This window comes from Gallus gallus, chromosome Z (genome assembly GCF_016699485.2).
Source record: "Gallus gallus isolate bGalGal1 chromosome Z, bGalGal1.mat.broiler.GRCg7b, whole genome shotgun sequence".
Classification (NCBI taxonomy): Eukaryota; Metazoa; Chordata; class Aves; order Galliformes; family Phasianidae; genus Gallus; species Gallus gallus.
The window spans coordinates 63085676-63109198 of NC_052572.1; the positions used below are offsets into that span (position 1 = coordinate 63085676).

Genomic DNA, 23523 nt, shown 5'->3' on the forward strand with positions numbered 1-23523 from the left:
CCAGGAGTGACAAGATAGAGGCCCTGATTCAGCGCAGGTAGCAAACACACACTGGTGCAAGCCAACAGAAATGTGTTTTGCTTAAAGATTTCCTTGCTGAGCAGTGGAGGAAATGGGGCATTCTCTGTGAAAAACTCTCTGAGAAACGTGGAAAGGAGGTCAGAAGAGTGGATTTTTCTGAGGCATGGAAATGAATTATACCTTCAGTGTCAATCTTGGCATGTTTTAAAAACAATTTTGTTTTTTTATAGGTGTTCCGTGGAAATGTGGACAACAATACCCCATATGCTAACTCCTTCACTCCTCCAATAAAATCACAGTACATACGCCTGTATCCTCAGGTTTGCCGACGACACTGCACATTGAGAATGGAACTCCTGGGCTGTGAGTTATCAGGTGGGTTCCCTGAAGGGAACAAGAATCATATAATCACAGAGTGGCTTGAGCTGAAAGGGACTTTAAAACTCACTCAGTTCCAGTGGTTTGCTGTGGGCATGTTACCCCCTCCCTAGATCAGGCTGCCCAGGGCCCCATCCAGCCTGGCCCTAAGTGCCTCCAGGGATGGGGCACCCGCAGCTCTCTGGGCAGCTGTGCCAGGGTCTCACTGCACTCTGAACAAAGAATTTCTTCCTTATTTTCAATCTAAGTCTATGCTCTTTCAGCTAAAACCATTTTCCCTTGCCTTAACACTACACTCCCTGATAAAGAGTCCCTTCCTGTCTTTCCTGTAGGCCTCTGTAGGTTCTGGTAGGGCTCAACGAGGTCTCTCACTGGACTTTAAGCAAGCACTGCATTTTCATTCGCATGGACTAAATCACCTTATGAAATACAGTTGGCAGGCAGCAATTAATCTGTTTCTATGTAAATTATGTCACGATACTGATATAAATAAGTGGCAATATTCTATTGCAGTAGGACAGCAATAGTAGTAGGGTAGCTCGGTAACACTTTGTAAATCTGGCACCAAAGCTGACCTGAGTTGTTTCTCATGAGGGTCAGGTACATGCCATCCTCAGAGGTATCAGCGTGTTTCAGCTGCAGCCAAACACCACTCAGACTGGAGACAGACTTATTTTGCTGGGCTGCTTTGGACAAGATTTCAGTTTAAATTTATTTTGTGAGTTTCCAGCAGAAGCAGGGATTGTTTCTTATAGCAGAAAGTAAAAGAGTAAGTGGAGCCAATATAAACCTTCTTAAGGTTTGTAGTAGCAGAAGTTATAACTCAAAAATGTAAAGCCTGACCTCTAGCTACTCTCTTCAAGAACCGTATTCCCTCACAAATTCAGTAAAGCATGTAAATTTTTTATCTTTTTCAAGAGATCAACCTTTTACCAGGGGGAGCGCTCCACTGAATTCATTTTAGAATGATTTTTATGTGGCTGCCTGCTTACTGTACAAACAGTAGTCATCCAATTCACGAATGATATATCAAAACAGCTGGAGTTAAATAATTCTCAGTCCTCTAGTGGCATCAAAACCAGATTCAGAAATGAAAAGTTAATGCATTAATCTCAGTGTAGCCCTTTTCCAATATAGATAGGTTTGAGAGTAAATAGAAAATTCTGTCTAGCTGCTTTAGTCTATTAGATTTTTATTTTTATATTTTCTTTTATGTCTTCCATTTCTGGAACCGCAATTTAGAGCAAGTCCTTGCCAGAGTGACCATGAATTGTTTTGTTCAAAGAACTGTGAAAGCTACTGAAGTGATTTCAGTGGTCTCCTAACACTTTCAAGGTCATCATTTCTTAGAACCAGGGGCAGCTGGTTTAGCAGCTCAGCTGATCAGTTTTGATCTTAATGAAAGAAGAATGTACATAAAGAGAGGCAGACTAATTCACTCTAATTACAGGTGGTCTATCTTACGCAGAAGAGCATGCTTCTCTGAAAAGTGCTGGTGCTAAGAAACGAATCACTGACAAAGTGACTGAGACTGTGTTGCAACACAGGATGATCATCACAGATCATCCTAAAAGCTAATCTTTTTTAAGCCAAACTTCATTACAATCATTAGAGTCACTGAGGTTGGGAAATACCTCTAAGATCATGAAGTCCAACCACAGTGTTCTTTTTAATCTTCTATAGATATATATACTCAGAAGGACCCATGGTCACAGCTTGTTGAAAGTTGTGATCAGTGGTTGTGTAGTGGATTATCAGTAAATCAGACATCAGTGTTCATGGCCTTGTGTTCCTGCTTTCCCCATGCTTTGCACACCTCTGTGTTGTAAATTTCCTTTCCACCTTAGGATATTCATCTCTGAGAAGACACAGATTACATCTACGATTTATTGTAATGCCTTAATTAATTGAGCTGTTACTAGCAGTAGGAGCAAACTGTAGTTATTCAGAAGCAGATAACTTCACACAACACAGTCACTCACTCATGCAATTTACTCGTGCGTTCACACATCTGTGTTTGGCAGACAGTTACCTTCTTGCATGTGGTTCATGTCATATACTGTTAATGCTGGTGTGTTTTGGTAGCCATGGACAAATTTGGCAAATCCTTGGTTTTCTGAGCTGCCGGTTTTTGGAGAGGAATGTTGGTCCCAAGAATTTAACAGTCCTTGGGAACCTTGCACATGTAAGTGTGCGTGTATTTTTCCTCTTTTTGGACGGTTGTTTTCTGGCAACTGTTATTCCATGTTAACATTATCTATACGTACCATTCACACAAACTCTCATATAAAAGCTCTTTATTGTTTGATACTTGTCCTTGTTTAATACTAGATGTCACTCCCCTTGTTCATCCTCAGTGTATAATCTAGAGAGGAATCCTATGTTTACTAATAGGAAGAAAATTTTCTAAATGTCTTGACTTTCTGAAAATAAAATCACGGTGTTAACACTTTAAACATAACTTTTCCCAATTCTGCATGAATGACTGTCCAAGACAGGATGCACGTAAGCCTTCATATGTGGATGCATTTATGATTTTGTTTCTGCTGTATCAGATATTAAATGTTTCCTTTGGAAGGTTGAGCTTTTTTGAAAGAAGTGATGAATGAGAGCCTCTTACAGGACTCAGAAGAGTAATATATTGTTCCCTCGTAAAGACAACATAGATCCAAGTGGATCCTTTCAGTTTTCAGGCCATAATCCACATTTTTCCAACATTTACGGTCCTCATTAGTTCACTGCTCCTTTTCAAGTGATGTACATCAAATAAGAAGTACTTGGAAACTTATGCCTCGATAGGTTTAAACATACACAGATATCAGTTACCATTTTTCACAGGTGATGATATCCAAAGCATCTGAAATGTCTCACTCTAAGATGCTCCTCTAAGCTTTGCCCCAAATGTGTCTACATGAGCTCTCATTAACAGGTTGCAAAAATGGATGAAAGTTTAATCCTTTCACATGGACACTGCGAAGTAAATTTAGAGAACATGCAGTGTCGTGGAGGTGTCCCAAGGAGTTGTGAGCATTATTACAAATAAATTCCTATGAAGGAGTGTTATCTCTGGACACAAAAGTTTTATATCAGTTCAGCGTTTCTGTTGTTTGTGTTCTGAGTGAAAGAGCACATCAGTTATCAAAAAACTCAGTCATTACCTTTCATGCAGGGTGCCACAGGAGCTGCGAGGTAACTGTTTGCAGTCTCTCTGGCACAACGCTAACACATCGTTCTGCCACCTATGTGCATCATGCTTATATCTTCTGCTTGACCTTACTCTTCCACTGATACGTAACAACTGTCTTCCTCCTCCCCACTTTGTTATCCTTTTGGGGCAGCAGAGAAGGAAGGCAAGTGTGAAATGCCATTAAGGCATGCATGCATGCACAGACCCACAAGCAGAGACATCTGTTGTTTCATAAATCAATAATAATACTTAAAACTATTTTTGATTGATTGGACCAACACTGAGAAACAGTTTTGACAACCTCTGTTTTTGTGTCCAGAGCTCCCTTCATATTTCTCAGATGAAACATTCCTGCTGAAAGTCTTTGTGATCTTGTAGTGATACTTCAGAGCTGAATAATAAGCCAAAAGCTTTTCTAAAGCAACAGATGAGTCTCCCTTATTTGCACTATCAATTCCTCCCTGCTACTACCAGGAAAATTAATTTGTTGTTTTTAACAAGGCACTTCTCCCAATAGGCAAGGCTACATATTTTCTGTTTTTGCAGTGAAAATCAATTTTAAAAAACTTTATTAAAAAATGAACTCTAGTTTCTGTTTGTTTGTTTTTTTTATTCAATATGAAACATGCCCATATTTCAAAGTTAAAATATGCTTATTGTTAAAGAACGTGGTATCATTACCTGTCACTGGAAATTTGTGCCTGCTGTTTGACCCCATTGGAGGGCTTAGACTTAGCATCCCTGATTTGAATCCCCAATCAATCCAGTTGATTTTGTGGTTAAACCAATTCGAGAATGAGAAAGTAGAATCTGACCAAAAGGTCTTTGCTAAGAATATCAAAGAAACCAAATGAGAATCACATCTTTCAAATGAAGGTGAACATACTGTGGAGGAAATGAACTTTCAAGAAAAAGAAAGCCAGCATTGATATCTAGCTCAAATAAAGTGAAAAACAAAATGACAATTTTGAGGGTGTTATAAGTGGTCACACCACTCTGGTTCTATCAGAAGACACCAGCTGAGCTGGGTCATGTCACAGCAAGGAGGCCTTTGCAGCTTACCAGTATGCTGTAAGCAACACAGCTGGTGGTGACTCAGAAAATGATTACCTGTAAGGAACCAGCTCAGTGGCTTGGGGTACAAGTGCCAACTGATAAACCTCTCTCTTCACAGTGATACATAAATTCAAGATCCTGTCTTTCACAATCATCACAGGGAGAGGCACTCCTTGCCTCAGCCCCAGTGAGGCAAGCTAAGTATGAGACACATTCTGACCCATCAGGTTAGAGGAAATTAAAATGTTTTTTACAATTTAACTGAAATAAGTTCCTACCGAACTGAGGATAATCACTGAAATTGTGGAATTAAAAATTCTGCTTTTATGTCTAAAACCAGGCAGCTCACCTATCTCCCTGACTTCCAGTACTGCTGTTACAATGGTGCCATTCGAGATTGTCTTACCTGTTGTCAGTTTCCTTCTTCTGGACATAAATGCACTTTGCATATTCTCAGCCTACAGTAGCAGTACAGAGGAATATAGAATCATAGAATCATAGAATCGCTAAGGTTGGAAAAGACCCACAGGATCATCCAGTCCAACCATTCGCCCTTCACCAATGGTTCCCGCTAAACCATGTCCCTCAGCACAACATCCAAACGCTCTTTGAACACCAATAGGCTCGGTGACTCCACCACCTCTCTGGGCAGCCCATTCCAGTGCCTAACCACCCTTTCAGAGGGTGTATTCAGAGGGTGTATAGAAGTAGTATTTCCTAACGCCCAGCCTGAATCTTCCCTGGTGCAGCTTGAAGCCATTCCCTCTAGTCCTATCACTAGTCACACGAGAGAAGAGGCTGACCCCCAGCTCACTACATCCTCCCTTCAGGTAGTTACAGAGAGCAGTAAGGTCTCCCCTGAGCCTCCTCTTCTCTAGACTGAACAACCCCAGCTCCTTCAGCCGCTCTTCATAAGGCCTGTGCTCTAGACCCCTCACCAGCTTTGAAGAATATAGAGTCATTTGTTAAATTTTTATTGTTTATATTATTGTTGTTGGCTTGGGTTGTTTTTCTTCTGTTGGTTTGTGTTGAGTTCATTTTTATTTTCGTGAACACCCAGCAGAGAGAAAGAAGAAACCCAAGATCTATCTTTAGCAATAGTGAAAATAACTCCACAAAGTGGGACAACCACCTGGTTTAAGCAAATGAGCCTGCAACTCTCTATTTCTCCTACATAATTCTCTACTAATATTCTCCCTCCTTCACAGTCGTTATTCTGTAGTCTTCTAGTCTGCCAGTATGTGTGGGGGCTTTTTTTTTTTGGCTGAGTATCAAGTAATTTGAAAGTGTAGAACTCAGTGCTTGTTAACATTTAAACTTCAGTAAGGGTATTAAAAAAAAAAAACATAATGTTTCCTCAGTACGCAACCATGTGGTTGATGTGACAAGAAATAAAAACGTGGTAAAAATGAAGTGAATAGAGTAAATAATAGCAAATTCCTGGACAGAACAAGAAAACCAAGAGAAGAGACAGGAGTCATCTTTTGTGTGGGTTTCTGTTCATATATTTGTATGGGGATAAAATACTTTGAGTTCTGTATCTGGTTCTCAATTCTTCTGAGGTAGTGTTGAAACAAAGTGCCTTGAATTGGCTATTTTTCATTTGTTTGTTTGTAGTTTCCCCCCAACAATACTCTTGATTAAAGTCCTTTCTTTGAGAATTGCTAGTTTTCTTTTCCATAAGGAAAAACCTAAACCACTTACAGAGATAAGTAGTCAATGTCACAGATCTTATTTTGTTGTTCCAGGTTGCTCTGAACCCCTGGGGATGAAATCGGGGCATATACAGGACTATCAAATTACTGCCTCCAGTGTTTTCCGAACGCTCAACATGGATATGTTCGCTTGGGAGCCCAGGAAAGCCCGACTGGACAAGCAAGGCAAAGTTAATGCCTGGACCTCCGGCCACAATGACCAGTCCCAGTGGCTGCAGGTAAACTTCCAAACATAATTTCACAGGCATTCCTCTTCTTTGTCATTCCAGCATGCACTGGAAGAAACCTGGCACACTGAAATTATCTTTGTCTAATTGAGACTGCTCAAAGATGCGTCAAGATCAGTCTGACAGTAGCAAGATTGATTCAGCACATAAATTCATTATAAAGCTGCACACAGGGGATGTTTTCAGCCTAAGCGTGATTTATACAAGTCAGTAGTAGGCTAATGTGAAAGATTGCAATAAATCACAGTATGAAGGCTATTTGACCAGTTGCTGACACGTTTACATTTTTGAACTGTTGAAATAGCAGTGCTTTGAGCCAGCTGCCAGTTTGTGGTGGAGTTCTCAGCAGGAAGCCTCAATATTGCTAGACATGTGGTGCTAACCCCCTGCAATCTTTCCACATATAAATTATGACATATTAGCTTTTTTACCTACAGTTGCTAAGCAATTCAGCAATATCATTACTGTCTTTTCTCCAGGTTTATACATATACAGCAAGGAAGTAGCAGTTGCCTCGTCTATTTAACATTTGAATAACTGTAGATCTTGGGATTTGCTGAAAGTTTTTTAGAGAAGCTTCTGGAGTGGAGGAAGATTTTATATTTTACAGGGAGGAAGCAGATGAAAATGTTTTCTGCAAGTAAGAGAGAGGCAGTTTTATCACAGCCAGTTTTAGCCCTGTCACTGATGCCAAGAAACCAAGATTGTGCAGAGGCGCTGCAGAAATATCCTGTGGCGCATTATTCCTCCTGTGGGCGACAATGGATTTTTAATTAAATGCAGATGGAAAGGAGTTGCAGAGTTAATTCTTACATTCTATTCTGTTCTAAGTCTTGGTATATTTCAGCCTACCTGAACCTACAAATTGAACCTGGACCCCTGTGACCACTTGTCAGTTTTCTCTGCAAGTCCTCTAGCAGCTATACTTTATCTGCTTAATAAGAAAGTTGTTAAGAAATATCTATATATTTTTTCCAAAAGAATTCTTGTTTGAAAAATGAAAGCAAAACAGAACAAAACAGGAGGCATTAAAATCACTTGATTTCTCACTGTTTAAACTGGTCATTAACTTACTTATACTGCAAGCTGATTTTTCTGAATTCAGTCCATGAGTACAGACAGACTCAGATACTCCAAGACAAGGTAAAAAATTCTGTAAGAAAGACATGCCTGTCATTTAAATTTGTCTGCTCATTGTTGTTCTGTTTGCTGGTAGCTCTCTGTTTTTTTTTTCTTTAAAATTCAGAGCACTGTATTGTAACCTTTAACACACTGACTACAATTTTATCGTCATGCTGCTTTCACAGAATTTAGTCAAAACACATTTGTAAGAAAAAACCTGTGGAAGCAAACTTATCTGTATGCCCATTTCCCTCAGCCGCTACATATTACAAGGCAATCCCAATAGCAATTCCATGGTATTCTAAAACAAGCTTTAAGTAAGACATAGGTTTCTGGATTTCACTAAAGTGGCTGTCATACCAATGTGCTATTTCACGGAGTTAGCTTTATATGCCTTTTGAATTTTCTCTGCATGCCTTATTCGGTTTATCTTTTATAATTTTCTCTAGAAAGCCAATAAAGTTGAGTATAAGCTACTGAATTCCTGTAAAAATGATTGTTGAAATATGTAGTATGTGAAAAACTTGAACATTTCTGTTCCATCTTGCAGTTATTCTGGGAGAATCTTACCGAAATGCCATTGTTATCAACAGTTCCTCTCCTTAAATGCTTGTGTGCTGACATACATATCAGAGAACCTGCTGTGATAATGGTTGCTGAGAGGTGACTGCATCATATGCATAAATGCTACTTGCTGCTTATGGGCAGTTTACAGCACTTTTGGATGAACCCTAGATATTATATAATCATAGAATGGTTTGGGTTGGAAGGTCCCTTAAGAACCACTTACTTCCTGCCCTCTTGCTGTGGGCAGGGTTGCCACCTATCAGATCATACTGTCCCAGACCCAATCCAACCCAGATTTGAATGCCTCCAGGGCATCCACAACTCCTCTGGGCAGCCTGTGCTAGTGCCTCACCACTCTCATTGTGAAGAATTTCTTACTTATATCTAATCTGAATCTATTCTCCTTTAGTTTAAAGCCATTGCGTTTTGTCATTGTGTGCTTTTATATGAAGTCCAGCTTTCTTGTAGGCCACAGTGCTGGAAGGTCAAAATGACATCTACTTAGAACCACCTCAACTCCCTCACCCTTTCCTCATAGGAGAGATGCTCCATCGCCCTGATGATCTTTGTAGCCCTCTTCTGGACCCACTCTAACTGCTCAACATCTTGTACTGGGAAGCATAGAGCAGAAGGAGACCTCCCCACCTCCCCTACCTACTTATTTTGCTGCAGACCAGGATATGGTGGGCTTTCTGGGCTACAAGTTTACATTGCTGGTTCACGTTGAGTTTCTAATCTACTAATACCCTCAAGACTTTCTCAGGTCTGCTCTTAACCCATCCAGTGCACAAACTGTCTTTGTGCTTGGGATTTCCCTGACCCAGATGCAGGACCTTGTACTTCACCTTGTTGAATTTCATGAGGATCACATAGGCCCACTCCTCAAGTCTATCCAGGTACCTCTCAATGTCACCCCTTCCCTCCAGTATGTTGTCTGCACTACATAGTTTAGTGTAATTCACAAACTTTCTCAGAGCACACTCAATCCTCATGTCCATGTCACCAACAAAGGTGCTGAGCTGTGCCTGTCCCAGTAACAGTCCCTGAGGGACACTTGTCACTTATCTTCACCTGGACTTTAAGCCACTGACCACAACTCTTTGAATACACCCATCCAGCCAATTCTGCCAAGCGTTCCATCCATCAAATCAGCATCTCCTCTATTTGGAGACAAGATTGTCTTGTGGGACAGAGTCAGATGCTCTGCACAAGTCCAGACTGATGATGTCAATTGCTCTTTCCTTACTACCAGTGTGGTAAAACTGTTGTAGAAGGCCACCAAATTTGTCACAAATGATTTGCCCCTAGTGAAACAACACTGACTGTCACCAATCACATTTGTTTTCTGAGGATAACTAATTTTTTATCATGGTCTGAAGTTGTTTTACTCTGTTTTCTCCCATTCAAATACAAAATTTCTGAATCTTCTATTTATGTTAAAACACAGCCGCTAATAAGTAAGTTCTTTGCTTTGAAATGTTCAGGATTACTACCTCCATAACATAGCTTAAAAGGCAGGAATATGAAGAGACAGTTCTAGTTTAAGAATAATGACAGTGCTGTAGTTGTTGAAAACCTATTGTGATCTAAGCTCTACTCCGTGAAGTTCAGGTTCCCCTCATAACACTCTGTTATACCAAACAGTGTAATTAGACAGGGAAGAAAGTATTTTGTGAGAGAAAAGTTAATGAGTTAAGATGATCAAAATTGTCATTTTCCAGCTCAGCCATAGTCAGGGCATTAAGAGATGTGATTTAGTGATGGTAAGTCAGGTTGATGGTTGGAGTTGATGATCTTGAGACTTTTCCAGCCCAGATGGTTCCATGATTCTATGGATGTGAATTACCCAGTGTGCTTGCTTCAAGGGACAGCCTTACCATTCCTGTAGAGATGATGCTGCAAAAGCCATATGTCTGTTACCTAATTCACAGCACAGAACCCTGCATTAACTTCGGTAATCTGCCTCTTTATTGTCTCTGTACTCATTGTAGTCAAAATACATGCAGTTTGGTGATACTGAACAATATAGCTGTTCATAATACCAAATCTAATAGAAATAATGAGTTCCAGCAACTCTTTCTGCTCCTAAATGCTCTTCCCTGGGGATGTCTTTTATTTTGGAAATACCTTTGTGAAATTATCTGAGTAATATTAAAACCAAAAAAGAAGATGGGGGTGAGAGGCCTGAAATTTAGAAGTAATGGTTTGCTTCCCATAACTATGTATAAGCTTAACATAAACAAATCAAGGTAAAGCATGTCAGATTAATTACTGAGAAAAGGAAGAAAAGCATAAAGTTAAGTTTCTTTAAAGGCAGCCTCATTTCACTCATCACTCTAATTTGCTTATCAGCATGGTTTACTACTTCGAGCCAGATCACAGTCTTTTGCAAGAGTTCCTTGCTGATCTACAGTACCAAGGCTGTTTTTTCAGGTGTGAGGGTGCTTGTGCTTCTCCTGGACACCATGTCTGTCAGTCCAGTTGGTCACCCCACTCTCGTATTTTTAGTTATTGGTCTGAAGTAAATGTTGAAGTCCTTCCTGCTTTATGCCCAGAATAAGGCTATAAGATTATTGCAAAGATTCTTATCTTTCAGATGTTTGATGGCTGCTCTTGTCAGTATAATTTCAGCCTGTGTTTCTCATTTTTCCAGCCAAGACTGTCATTCATTAGAGTTAAGATTTTCTTTAAAATCCATTTCCATTCTACTGTTAGTTTTCCACAGCTATAAATTTTGAAATCAGGAAAGAAGCTTAAGCTCACTTTCATCTGCTTACTGTTAGTTAAAGTTCTGTGTTATTAAATATTTCCATGCCGTATTTGTCACTGTATTGATTTCCCACTCTGTATCTCTGCCTGGTCCTTTAACGCCTTTGCCTGTTTGTCCTTTGCACAGTGCTTCAGCAAGTAATTTCTTTGATGCTGTCTCTCTGAACTGCTGTCCTCTGCAATATTCTTCGCAACTGAGGCTTCTCATTTCATTTGGTTTCTCCAAATAGCTGGAGCCTTCTTTTCCCGCCTCAACAATCTCCTTCACTTGTTTTGCATGTTATCTTAGCTCTTTCTAACAACACATAGCTATTGGTATTTTAATTTGAAACCAGTGATATGCTGGCTGTTTTTTTTTAAGGTCTGTATCTATACAGAGCACAGCTGGATGAAAAGGATGCCCATCCGGGAATCCTGCTGAGGTTCATTTGCGTGACCATATTATCTTCAGCTCACCAGCAGTACTGCAGTAGCTTTGTTTCTGTTTGTACTTGAAACTTCAAAACAGTTTACTCAGTGCAAGTTTGACTTTCACCGATTTTCTTAGGTTGTATTTTGCTGCTAACTTAGCAGAAGGTTCTGCAACTTGATGTGCATAAGCAGTAAACTTCATAATACTAATTCATAGTTGTTTTATATTGCTACCACTGAGATCCAATGATTTAAGGAAATCATCCTTTGCTTAAACAGTTGAGTGGGGCAATAAACAATGTCTGCTAATGTTTCTTTTACCGATTTTATGTGGTGGAATCAGCTAAACACTGTTAGAAAAGAAACATTCTGATAAGGATAGGAGATTGTTTTGAAGATTGGCAAACATATACCTACATATTTTTCAAATGTGATAATTGTCAGTAGTAATAACAACACATTTGGCGTGACTGTTCTGTTGCCAGCTTAACCTCTAGTATTAGATAATATTCTTGAGTCTTTTTCATCAACACTGTTCAAAAACAGTTGTCTTAGTGCTGCAATCTGACTTACTCTTTCTGTTTCCATTTTTCTACATCACAGTCTCCTGTTTGAAAATGAAACATTCCAAGTATTTCTTTAGTTTTTATTGTAGTTTATTCAAAAACATCATAATGTACAAACTGACATGTGATTTTTGTATCTACTTCATTGTTTAGCGTTGTTTTACAATGCTTTGAGTTTCTAAGTGATCCAATGAAAGAGCTGTAGTTATTTAAAGGCTAAAATGGACTATTCAGCTCTTCTTGTAGAGTACTCTTGTAGAAATTAGACTTTTGTGCTATGTTTCTTCAGTATTTCCAGAAATTGACAGCTATATAAATGGACAGTATATAACATGATATTCACCACTAACACAAGTGAAATTGACTAAATAACTGAAATAAATTGCAATTAAGAGGAGACAGACAGTAACCATGCCTAATTCCATGTCATTTTTAGTAGTCTTATCATAGAATCATAGAATGACCTGGGTTGAAAAGGACCACAGTGATCAAGTTTCAACCCTCCTGCTATGTGCAGGGTCACCAGCCACTAGACCAGGCTGCCCAGAGCCACATCCAGCCTGGTCTTGTGCAAAGCATGACTAATGTGAGCCTAGAGAGACATCTCAGCCCTTTTGTAACATTTCACGAAGCTAATGATTATATGATCTGATACAAAGAGACTAAATTAGAGCAATTTTTAGATTTACAGATTTATATATGAAGTGTACATATTCAATGTACATATATCTTAAAATAGGTACTTCTTACTATTTACTTAGACTCCTTCTGTAGTCAATGGAATACTAGTCAGGGAATAATTCATTCTACCCTAACTGTTTGTCTGAATTTCCTATTATGGACCTGTGGACCATTGAGATGTGCCCTTACTTTTTTATTCAGAGAGACAGTCAGCTTAAACTACAAGATGCATTTTTACATGCTGAAAGTTCTGAAAGGTGAATCCTTCCTTTTTTTTTTAATATGGAAAAGAAAATATTATTTTTCATCTCACTTTGATTAGCTTAGGTTGTTTTTTAACGTTGCTTTCTATCTTTCATCTGGTATTTGCTACTTCTCTGTAATTTCACCTGCCTCTTTCTGCTCTGTTTTGCCATATATGCCAGTTTGTTCTTAATGCATTCTGCAGATTATTACCACATAGGAAACTACTATGCTGTCAAGTTTCATAAATGCTGAAAACACTGCAGGAGAAAATTATGTGGATAGTTTTATTATCTTTTGAATTGTGTCATTAACAAAGCAAGTATTTCTACCAGTAAATTAGACAGATAAGTGGTTTCTGTCTGGCCACCTGCTTAAATATTTTATTTTCATACCCACGTATTGGAAAGGAAAAGGAAATGCTTAACAACATCTTAATTACGTAAGGACTTGAAGTTCTCAAAATTGGAATAGTATAAAATGTTAGCTTAAGACAAATCTAGTAATTAATTTAATGAGAAAATTACATGACTTCTAGAAGACCTGGAGTGCTGAACAGCATATTGTGACTGTTCACTGAAAGATACAGAAGTTTTCTATTGGTATTGTAAGCTTAAATACAATGCATTATAAATGAAGAGGGCGAATCTTTTTTACAGCACTAATAAACCATAACCATTACCAGCACATCAATCAGGAAAGCAACCAATGTCCTTTATATTTATAGCAACAAAAGGTCTTTTTCGTTTTTCAGAAGCAAGACTGTCATTCATTTTTAATTATAATTTCTAACTAGCAGAAAAGTGAGCTTGCAGATAACAGATAGAAAAAGAGAAGTTGTGCAGTGATAAACCACACTTTATACCATGATTGTTACTGCATTACTGAAAGCTATTTATGGTCAATATTGTTTATTTTATTTTTTCAATTCAAAATTATATTTTTATTTTCTTGTTGTTTTTTGAAAGGTAGCTTTCATTTTCTGCTTGAAGTTGTTAACTCAGTTTTGGCATCTCCTTGGTCTTATGCTGGCACTGAGGAGTTTCACTTACTAATACTCTAATCAGTTGGTTCGTCCACAGCATGCAGCCACATAACAAGGCAGGGTGTGATTAAGCTATTAACATGGGCCTTATCCTTCCCAGACTTTTGCGGAATCTCACTATAAATTTCTCCTGTAGAAAGTAGCCAGTGATAGAATAAGATGGTAGTGGATAAATAGTTTCCAGTGACGTAGTCAAAGACAAAACCAGGTAAAAAGAGGTGCCCACTAATAAATTGCACACTGTTAAATATATCTACTTTGCACTGCCTTGGCTGGAATTCCAAGCAGGTCACCTTTTGCCCATAAGCCCCGTAGTTAGTTTTGCAACAGGCTGATCGCTTGTTGGTTCTAGGACACTAGTTTGAGGTGAACAGCAAGCAATTTTTTTTTTTTTATATATACTCTGAACAATTCATTTTGGTGCCAGTGCTTTGTTAATGCTACTAACACGCACACAAATCTTGGAGAAGTGGTACTAAGGAGGTATGCTTCAATTTCCTAGTCAGTTACCTGTCAGCAGATATTTGATGACCACTCCAGAGGTCACTCTCTAACCCAGTTTTTCTCCCAAATCAAGTTAAATTTCAAGTTAAATGCATTATTCGCATTAATAATGTTACTAAATTGTGCATTTCAGCATTGCCCTTCCTAAATTGCTTTTGACTTTGCAGAGCTCTCTTCTGCAATTCATTTTATGGAAATGCTTATAAGTGGTAATCGAATTTAAGCCTCAAAATTAAATAAGGCAGCATAAAATTTTGGTTTATTTTGGCTTTTGAATGCTATATTTAGGCTGTATTTTGCCAGTTAGGAATGAAAATCTAAAGCCTTGGTAAAATCATAGATTTTACTCTCATTGGCTAAATGAAAGGAGAAGGATTATTAGAAGGACAGGAGGATGCAGAAGATCTCTGTTGCAAGGTGTCCAGGAAATTAGAAACAACCAGATTTAGCATATTCATTATTTCCTGGACTAAGAATTCATAGCATGACAACTTCACGAGCAAGTGTAAGCAGTAAGGAGTCCATCTGGACTGTAAAGTAGCTACGGTTAGGATTTTAGGAGAAAAAAGTCTCATTGCAAAATACCCTATTGTGTTCAGTGAATTGTTGTTCACTCCTTCTGTTAAGTCTTCTGTAAAAAAAAATAAGAGGTTAACTCTGTGTTCCAGAGCCTGTCTTTGAAATATAACAGATTCATCACCAACAAAAATTACTCGAGAAGTTTCCATAAACAGTTGAATCATATCTTAAAGTGCTGCAAGAGAGTACTGTCAGTTCTCTTACAGACTTGTGCTTTTTCTCTGTATCACTCTCCTGCAGATGAAAGTTAAATTGAACAATGACACATTTCCTATTACAATAATGGCTTTATATCTCTCCTTAAGAAAAATCTGGGAGTCTAAGCAAAAACTCCCTGGTTGTTTTGAATTTTGATGTACATAGCATATGAGTCTGAGGAATATTTTGTTACTGTGTATCGACAGTGGGAATTTTGCTTTTACCTGACACCAACAGCAGCACCATCTATAAAAAGGCACGCATTAAATTTTAATGGAAAGATGCTAGTTTTTCATTGTTTTAATTTCTTTTGAAATAATATTTCTCCCTATCTGTGAAACAAAAGTAGTTCTGTCTAAAGCAACAAAATGGCTGCAAAGTTTGCTGGGTAGGAAGGAAAAGCTGCAGAGCTGTTTTTTCCACCTTCTTTCATGGCAGTGTTTCAAAACAGCATCTACTTCTTCCAGATAAAACTGTTAACTGTTTTCATAGCTTCATCTGAATTAGTTTTAGGCTCATGCAGAACTGGACACAGCTATCTGCCCACAATACTTTTCAGTCCAGATAAGACAAAAGGATAGCCAAGAAAATACAGATGAAGGAGAGAAATGAAGTGACCTTGGCAAGGTCAAGTATATTGAAACAGCAAAAAATTCCAGATGTAAAAACACACAAGACAAAACCTGATGCAAAATCAAAGCAATAGAACAATGTGGAACAAGGTCTGATTCTGCTTTCTGATAGCTAAATGCTTTATTAACTGTGCTCTGCTGTTTTTATTAGCACTTTGCATTTGTATAATATTTTCCAAATGTTATTTCTCGATTAAGCAAGGCACTTTTATACTTTCTTCATATATCTGTCAAGACACTGTAAGTGAAACACACAAAGGTTTTGGAAAGCTGCTCTGGATCGGCCTCTCAGTTTTGCATTCTTACCATTTTAGTCTTGATACCACTTTAGCAACTCTGAAGCTGTATTATGATATTCCAGTTCACTTCAGAACATTTTTGTCCAACATCTGCTATTCATTTTCCTATTCTACTCCCTACATAGGGTAGGTAAAAAACAGATCGGTTCCTAGCTTGAACAGAGATCTTGTATATATTTTTGTTTAGTAAATAATGAAATTGATGCAGAAACACAGGGAAGTTTTGATGGCAAATAAGCCTGACATTAATATGAATTCAGTGACAACTGACAACCCTGCAGCCTTCTTCAGAGGTGAGGTGCTTTACTTGACAGACATTCACCTACCAGTGAGCAGAAGAATGAGTCAGCCATATCTCGACTTGTTACAGCATCACGTGGGAGTAGATATGAACATTTATCTTACTCTTTCTGAATCTTGGCTAGATCACTGTTTTCATTATGTATTTTTTTCCCAAATAGCGTCCCAGTCATAGTGTAGTGGTGGTCTCAGCACAACACTAAATACCTTGTTTTTTTTGTTTTTATTTTCCGTGTTAACTCAGGTGTGTCTATACTGTAATGTATTGTGCAAGACCCTCTTTCCACCCTGCTTAATAACATTCATCCTACTTGATCCTCAAGTAACGCAAGAGCAGGTTCCCTGTCAGAAAACGTGACAGAAGAGAAAAACCTCAGCAATAAAGATGAGGAGAGGAAGAGAATTTAAAAGGGAAAAGGCAGTAGACACAAAAATACTGCAGCTAAACATTTTTTCAATTATCTTGGCCTTGTTCAAGAGCACCTTGAATCTTTTAATGTGAAGTGTCACAACAAGCTCTCAGAGGAATTCCTCACCTATTTCGAGCCTATGTCTGGGTGTACAACTACTTATCAAAGTTGAGAGCTATGCAGCATTTCTAAAGATAGAAATTAAGACAAATTTTCTTGGAATTGGGCCATGGTTTCTAATCTATAATTTATCTTTGATATTTGGACAGAGCTGAGAACATACCTGATTTGGTAGTGCTTGCGACCTTGTTTGACAGTTTTCCCTAAAATAAGTAAGCTAATGGGAATGCATGCTTTAAAAGTTAGTCCTGCGGATTACAAGAACTGCCTGCCTAATTACATCCTATACATAACCAAGTGTTAATTGCTTTTGTTGTTAGAGTGATCTTCTTAAAAGCTTCATGTTTAATTAACCACAAGATATATTAATCCTATTTCAAACCAGCCTTTCTTTGTTGTATAATTAAGCAGAAAAATATTTTCACAAGTAGAAGTTAATTCTATATATAGTTCACCAAAGGAAAGTATCTCTGTAAAAAGCATGGATTTGTTTTTTCCAATGACAAAAGTGAAAATATTTAGACCCATCTTAGTAGGTCTTCTTTTTTATGAGTTAATGAGAATTACAACACACAAATACTATTTTCAGCTAAGAAGTATTAAGAAAACTCTCAGAATGTTTTTTAAAGGTCTTAACCACAGATGGTTAATGATCCCCTTTGGCAACAGAAATGTTACACAGGCTTTATAGGGTAATTACAAATAGAGGAACAGACCCTCCCTGCATATTCCTGTTTCTGAACTTATTTTTATTGACTTTAATTTGTGATATTTGTCTTACTTGTTATTTGTCAGTTACATTGAATTTGAACACTGTGCTGTTTACCACACATAAAATACCAACATACGTAACAAATCCTGACCTTTTAAAAACCTCAGTGGCGTGTTGCAGGAGTAGCTAACACTTGTTTTTTTCCAGAGATACCAAACAGATTCAGGTGGTGTCATGGCATGGAGCCAAAGAGTGAAAATAAGAGGTTTTTAGAAGTTGTTTTTTGAATCACTGGCTAATCAACATCACAGTGTTGAGATTATGCAACTCACTGACTTGGCAAAGCATGGATATCTCCACACTTCTAAAGTCAAAATGGGCTTCAGAGCATAGTGGCTTCATAGATAAGATATGCACTCAAGTCCGCCGCAGAAGGAAGCCTTGTTGTTGTGTCTCTCTCGTAGCATAGGTTCTTCATTTACACCTCTGGAAGTAGCATGATTATTTTTCTGTATATAAATATGTGTTAAATGTTCGCAAATGTATGATGAGTGTGGTGAGCTTCAATGAAGGAACATAAACACTGCAGTAATATGGTCCTGATGGATGGCACATCAGAACGTGTGCCAAATCCAAACAAGCTAACAGAAATGTTAGCTTCAGCAGCAGTAGAGAGGTGTCTGGTGACAAGTGAACGAATGATGCATTCATTTTGATCTTTGGACAAGCTTGCCTGTTTCCTGCCCACAGATCTAACTCCACAAGCAGAACTGTTTCACTCACAATAAACCTCGGAGCAGCCTTAAAGCAGCTGCCAGTTAGTTATTAGTGGTTGACCATTTTTCACATCAGCTGCCACCAAATTGTTTATTCTTTTTACTTCCTCCAAATGCACACTGATATAAACTGCCAGACTAGAAATGGATCTGCTTTGTGCTCTGAAATACATCAGAAGAGTTGTTTTTATTTGAGAGGTTCTTATAAGGCTTGTTTTCTGAGTTTTACAGCAATAATTCATAGTCCTAGAAATTAATTTGATATTAAAAATTAAATTTTTCTTTTATGAGAATTTAAGAGTTGTTTAGGGGCTTATTGGAGAGTTTTAATGTGGTTCCATTTTTTTCCTTTATTCCTCTTCCTAGTGTATGTGATTTTGTGACACTAGAGCAATCTGATTCTATAGCAGGATGTAAGCTAATATTTTTTCATGCTCTAAATTAATTCTGTATTTAAAATATATATCATGAAACATGAGAGAATGAAGACTGGGTCTATTGAGTATTTTGCATGTCAGAATCGCTGTATATCCAACTATACGCATAGGGGGAGAATCTTTTTTCTTTTTCCACTATATATTTTTTTAATATTCAGGTTACATTTCACTCTTCTGCAAAACTGTCATAATATTTGTGGGTTTTTTTGTTTGTTTGTTCGTTTTTTGTTTTTTTACTTTAGTGAAATAATAATGACACCTGCTATTGAGGCAAGAAAGGGCAGGTAGTGAAGGAAGCAAAGTGTTGTATTTTTAACTCTCTGAAAAGTCAAACTTCAGATGGAGTAACAACATTCCAGGAAAAAAAAAAAAAAAGAGCAAATGGAAATAAATGTTGTCATGTTGTGTAAAATGTAACACAGTGTCTAACTCTGTGATTTAAAAAGGTCTGTCATCCATTATGGTAGCTCACAGGGAAGGTGAAAATTGGGGCTAATCGATTTACATTGCAGTCCTCTCGTGTTTCCATTTCATTTTGACTGAAATGAGAACTGAATTCTGGGAATTCAATTTTATTTCTTGCTTTAAAAGATATAAACAAGTTAAACTTTAATGCACAAAAAAAAAAAAAAAACATTAAAATTAATTATTTAAATTTAATTTGTTCCTCATTTTTATGGAGATCTGTAAATCTCATTTGAGCCCAGCACCTCAGTCATTTAGGCAGTGTGGTCTTCAAAACTGGAGTAGAGAATATATATAAGGAGCTTTCTAGACAATTTGATCATCTGCCACTTTACATTATATCACTCCATTATTTCTCAGATTAAAGAAAAATGCTTTAAAAGACAAATCAATGCCATGATTCTAACAAAGGCAGTGTTTATAAAATGCAGATCTTTTCACTGAACCTCATTTGATTTTGGCCATCCCATAGCAGGGATAGAAGTAGAAGCAGACAGTTCTATGACTTTGTCATATTTATTTGTTTATTACACTAACTTTAGGAGCACATTGCCCACAGAAGACTATAGGATTGGTAGGATTTTTTACAGCTGAGGAACAGGCATTAACTAGCCTATTACAGTAACATAGAATGTTTTTTTACAGAGCAGCTCATATCCAGGATAAACAATGTCTACGGGAGGCAGAAGAAGCAAACTAGTATATATGCATGTGTGGGTGGCAGCATAAGAATCAGTGTTGTGATGTTTCAAAATAAAATATAAGAATCTTGATCCAAAATGTAGTGAAGTCAGAACAAATGCTGGTGTTTATTTTCATATGCTTTTCCACAATACCCATGGAGATAACCCATGGAATTACCTTGGAAATAACCCATGCTGTGCGTTGCAGTCACTACTCACAGGCCTCTGTCTTACTAAAACAATTGCTCTTGTTAAGTGGAGGATTCATTGTCCATACCATCTTGTAAATAATTTGAATCTCAAATGCTTAAAATATTGAAGAAACTTTTATCAGTTTGTTTGGGGGTTATGTTGTTGTTCTTTTGTTTGTTTTGTTTTGTTTTGTTTTGTTTTGTTTTGTATCTGACTTTTAGACAAATCTCAGGACATAACAAAAAAAAGTCAGAAATGACGCCATTTGAGAATAGCAGTCGGTACATTTATAGGAATAAAGGAAACATTCCATATACTATGTGATTTTATGAAGATCAAATGCATAAGTAAGCTTATCACCAATTCAGTGAATTCATAGAGGATAAGTGGCTATTTATATGACTGTCCCGATGTGTTCAGAAAGTTAGGTTATTCTACCAGGGATCATTTTCTCCTGTGTTTTTCCAAGTCTTAATGCTACCACAGCCATGATATTTCGATCAGCTTTGAACTAACTTACTTAGTAATTCTCACCTCTTCTGGTAGCATATGATCTTTGCTTCCTGACAGAATAAAAGTGTGAATATTTATCTTTCAGAATTTTAGGCAGAAATGGTTAGTCGCAGTTCCTCTGGAAAACATTGTCTAACTCTATTATCTTAAAAGAAGGCAAAACATGTATATAATACGAAGGAGCTTAGTATCTAAATCATAACTGTCCAAGCAGGGGGAAGATGTAAGTAGATAAAAGTACTAGCATTCAAAATTGCAGTAGGTATAAAATCTTACCATTTACAATGACTAGCAAGTACCACTGTTTTTGCCCTAGTACAAAAGCCTCCCAGCACGTCCTTTACTAATCCTTCCTTACTGAAGTAATGTAAGGTGAAAACTGGAGAAGGAGACCAAGCTTGTGTGATAGGAAATATATCTGCATTATAAGTGAGCATTGATCTTTCTAGAGTCTATGCCACTTACCGCACACCATCTGTATGAACTGTGCATGTAGGAATTTTATGCATTCTACACTCCATTTATTCTTTGTATTGTCCATTAATGGATAATGAAGTACTGCATGCTGTATATGGCTTAGAAAACTGTGTGGTCTGAACTTCGCAGTTGAGTCTAAGTTCAGTGTAAAGGTTGAATGAAAGGTTAAATAGTTAAGACGACTGTAAGGAAAGGTAAAATTTTTTGTCCCACCTTGTGTTTAACTGCACTGTCTTAATTACCTGGTTATACATTTGTTTAGTTCCCTTTCTGAGGTAAATTTGAAACAGGAGAAAAAATAAAAAAGAAATATTTTTTTTAAAAAAGCAAAAATAAGAGTTTCTATTATGAGAAGCAGGGTACATCAACAGTAGGAGTTCAGTTAATGAAAAAAATGTATTCACTGTTTGCTTTACACAGTGCAAAATAGTCCTGAGAAACTGCAACCAGTGCTTTCGTGGCTGTGAGGGGTTGATTTCAGTTCAGTGGGGAAACAGACAAGACCTTTTCCTGTTCTTAGAGGAAGAAACATGGTAGAAATTGCCAAATAGGCAAAACACATCAGACTCAGGAAATTCCCCTAAATAGCGATGAATGGAGATGTTGGTGTGTAAGGTTCAAACATGTTTACTTTCCCTTTTCTCTCTGATTTTTAGCCACTTTTGGAGGCAGAATACAGGGCCCTTGATTTGTACCTGTCTAGACTGTGCTTTTATCTTGATCTTCTTCAGAGTTGTCTGCTACACACATGAAGGTGCCATAGGTGTAAGAGCACACAAGCCAAAGAAAAAGAAAAATAAATGGAGCAAAAAGGTTGGAACAGGATAGTGATACTTCATTAATGAGATTTCTGTGTAATTGTTTGTTCAGAGAACTGCTTTCAAAAACTCGTTTCCCACATAGCTGGAAGTAAATCTTCAGTTCTTCATAACAAATGTGGGGCATGTATGTTGGTGTTCTGTCAGCCAAACTAATTTTCTCCACTGAGCTTGCATGAGATGGCTGACTCAGTAGTAGTGACAAAGACTGATTTATCAGCCACATGGATGCTGCTCTGATGTTATATAACTATCAGCTTTATAATCATGTCCTGCAATTGTCTTTACAGTAGGACTTTCTATGTTTTATAATCCTGTAAGGACTTCATACCAGTATTCCTTACTGTGAACAGGTGTGTCCATAATTTTGCCAGCATATTCTCTCCTGATATTACCAAGTCACGATATCAACTCAGGAAACTGAGAAAATCTTGGGCATTGGCAATCAGGGCAATTACCAGTTTAGACAGATAATGCAAAGTATTCAGACCAGTATTCTGCTGGTACCATCTTTGACGCTGTCCTGTAAAGAAGTCCTTAAGGTGCTGTCAGATGGACAAGGACTGCAACAGAAAAAGGCAATAAGCACCCAACGTCCACATGTTTGTTTTCCTGTTTAAGTTTTTACTTATTCCATGTCAAGCACTGTACTGTATCTTTCATTATACAGCTGAGGGAACTTCACCAAAGAATGAATTACCTATGTAGACAATTGAGTAGCCAGGCATATTTTATGTTATTTTCCTATCAACATCTCTAAACTCTTAAATTAATGTTATGTGTGAGAGTATTATCTTCACAACATTGTTTCTGTTATTAGGTAAAACTGCACCATGAAGTTTACACCTTATAAAGGAACAAAAGCACTATTGTGTAAACAAACAAAAGATTTTTCCATGGGCGAATTTTGGAGTGTTACCAGTGGTCAATGAAATCTTAAAGAAATTCATGGTAGCTTTAATTTGTGTGAATAACAGTATTTTTCAGCCTGGTTAAATACATAGCTGGAGCATAATAGACTAGCTTGCTGATAGCAAGCTGTGTACAAAAAGTTTAATTTACTGCAACATCCACACATGTTGATGCTACATTGATGAGTAAGTTATAAAGGCATAGAACATAATTAGCTATGTCCACTATAAATGCTGAGCGAGAAGGGAGGGTGGGAATAGAGATTTAAAATCTGCTTTATCAAGACTGAATGGCTTTTTTAGTTCCAGAAATACTGTTATTAAATGTGCTTGATTTAATAGCACGTGTAAAATATCATTGTCAGAACACGTTATGCAAATAGGAATGGCTCACATAGCATTTGGTGTTGATTTACAAATGTCGCAGGGAAAGCAGCTGAGTGAATTTGCATTAAAATGTACTGATAAGTAACTTCCTGAAATGAGCGTCAGTCTTTTGTGAGAACTCA

General features: G+C 37.5%; 1 protein-coding gene across 3 annotated transcripts in view; it reads left to right on the top strand.

The window, feature by feature from the left end:
• Window positions 1–23523, top strand: part of EDIL3 (EGF like repeats and discoidin domains 3) — a 276166-nt gene that overhangs the window by 213967 nt on the left and 38676 nt on the right. For all 3 annotated transcript variants that reach the window (XM_424906.8, XM_004949448.5, XM_040656156.2), the window contains 2 exons: window positions 252–396; window positions 6391–6575. In XM_424906.8, the coding sequence (XP_424906.3) occupies window positions 252–396; window positions 6391–6575 (330 nt within the window). The remainder of the gene's footprint in view (window positions 1–251; window positions 397–6390; window positions 6576–23523) is intronic.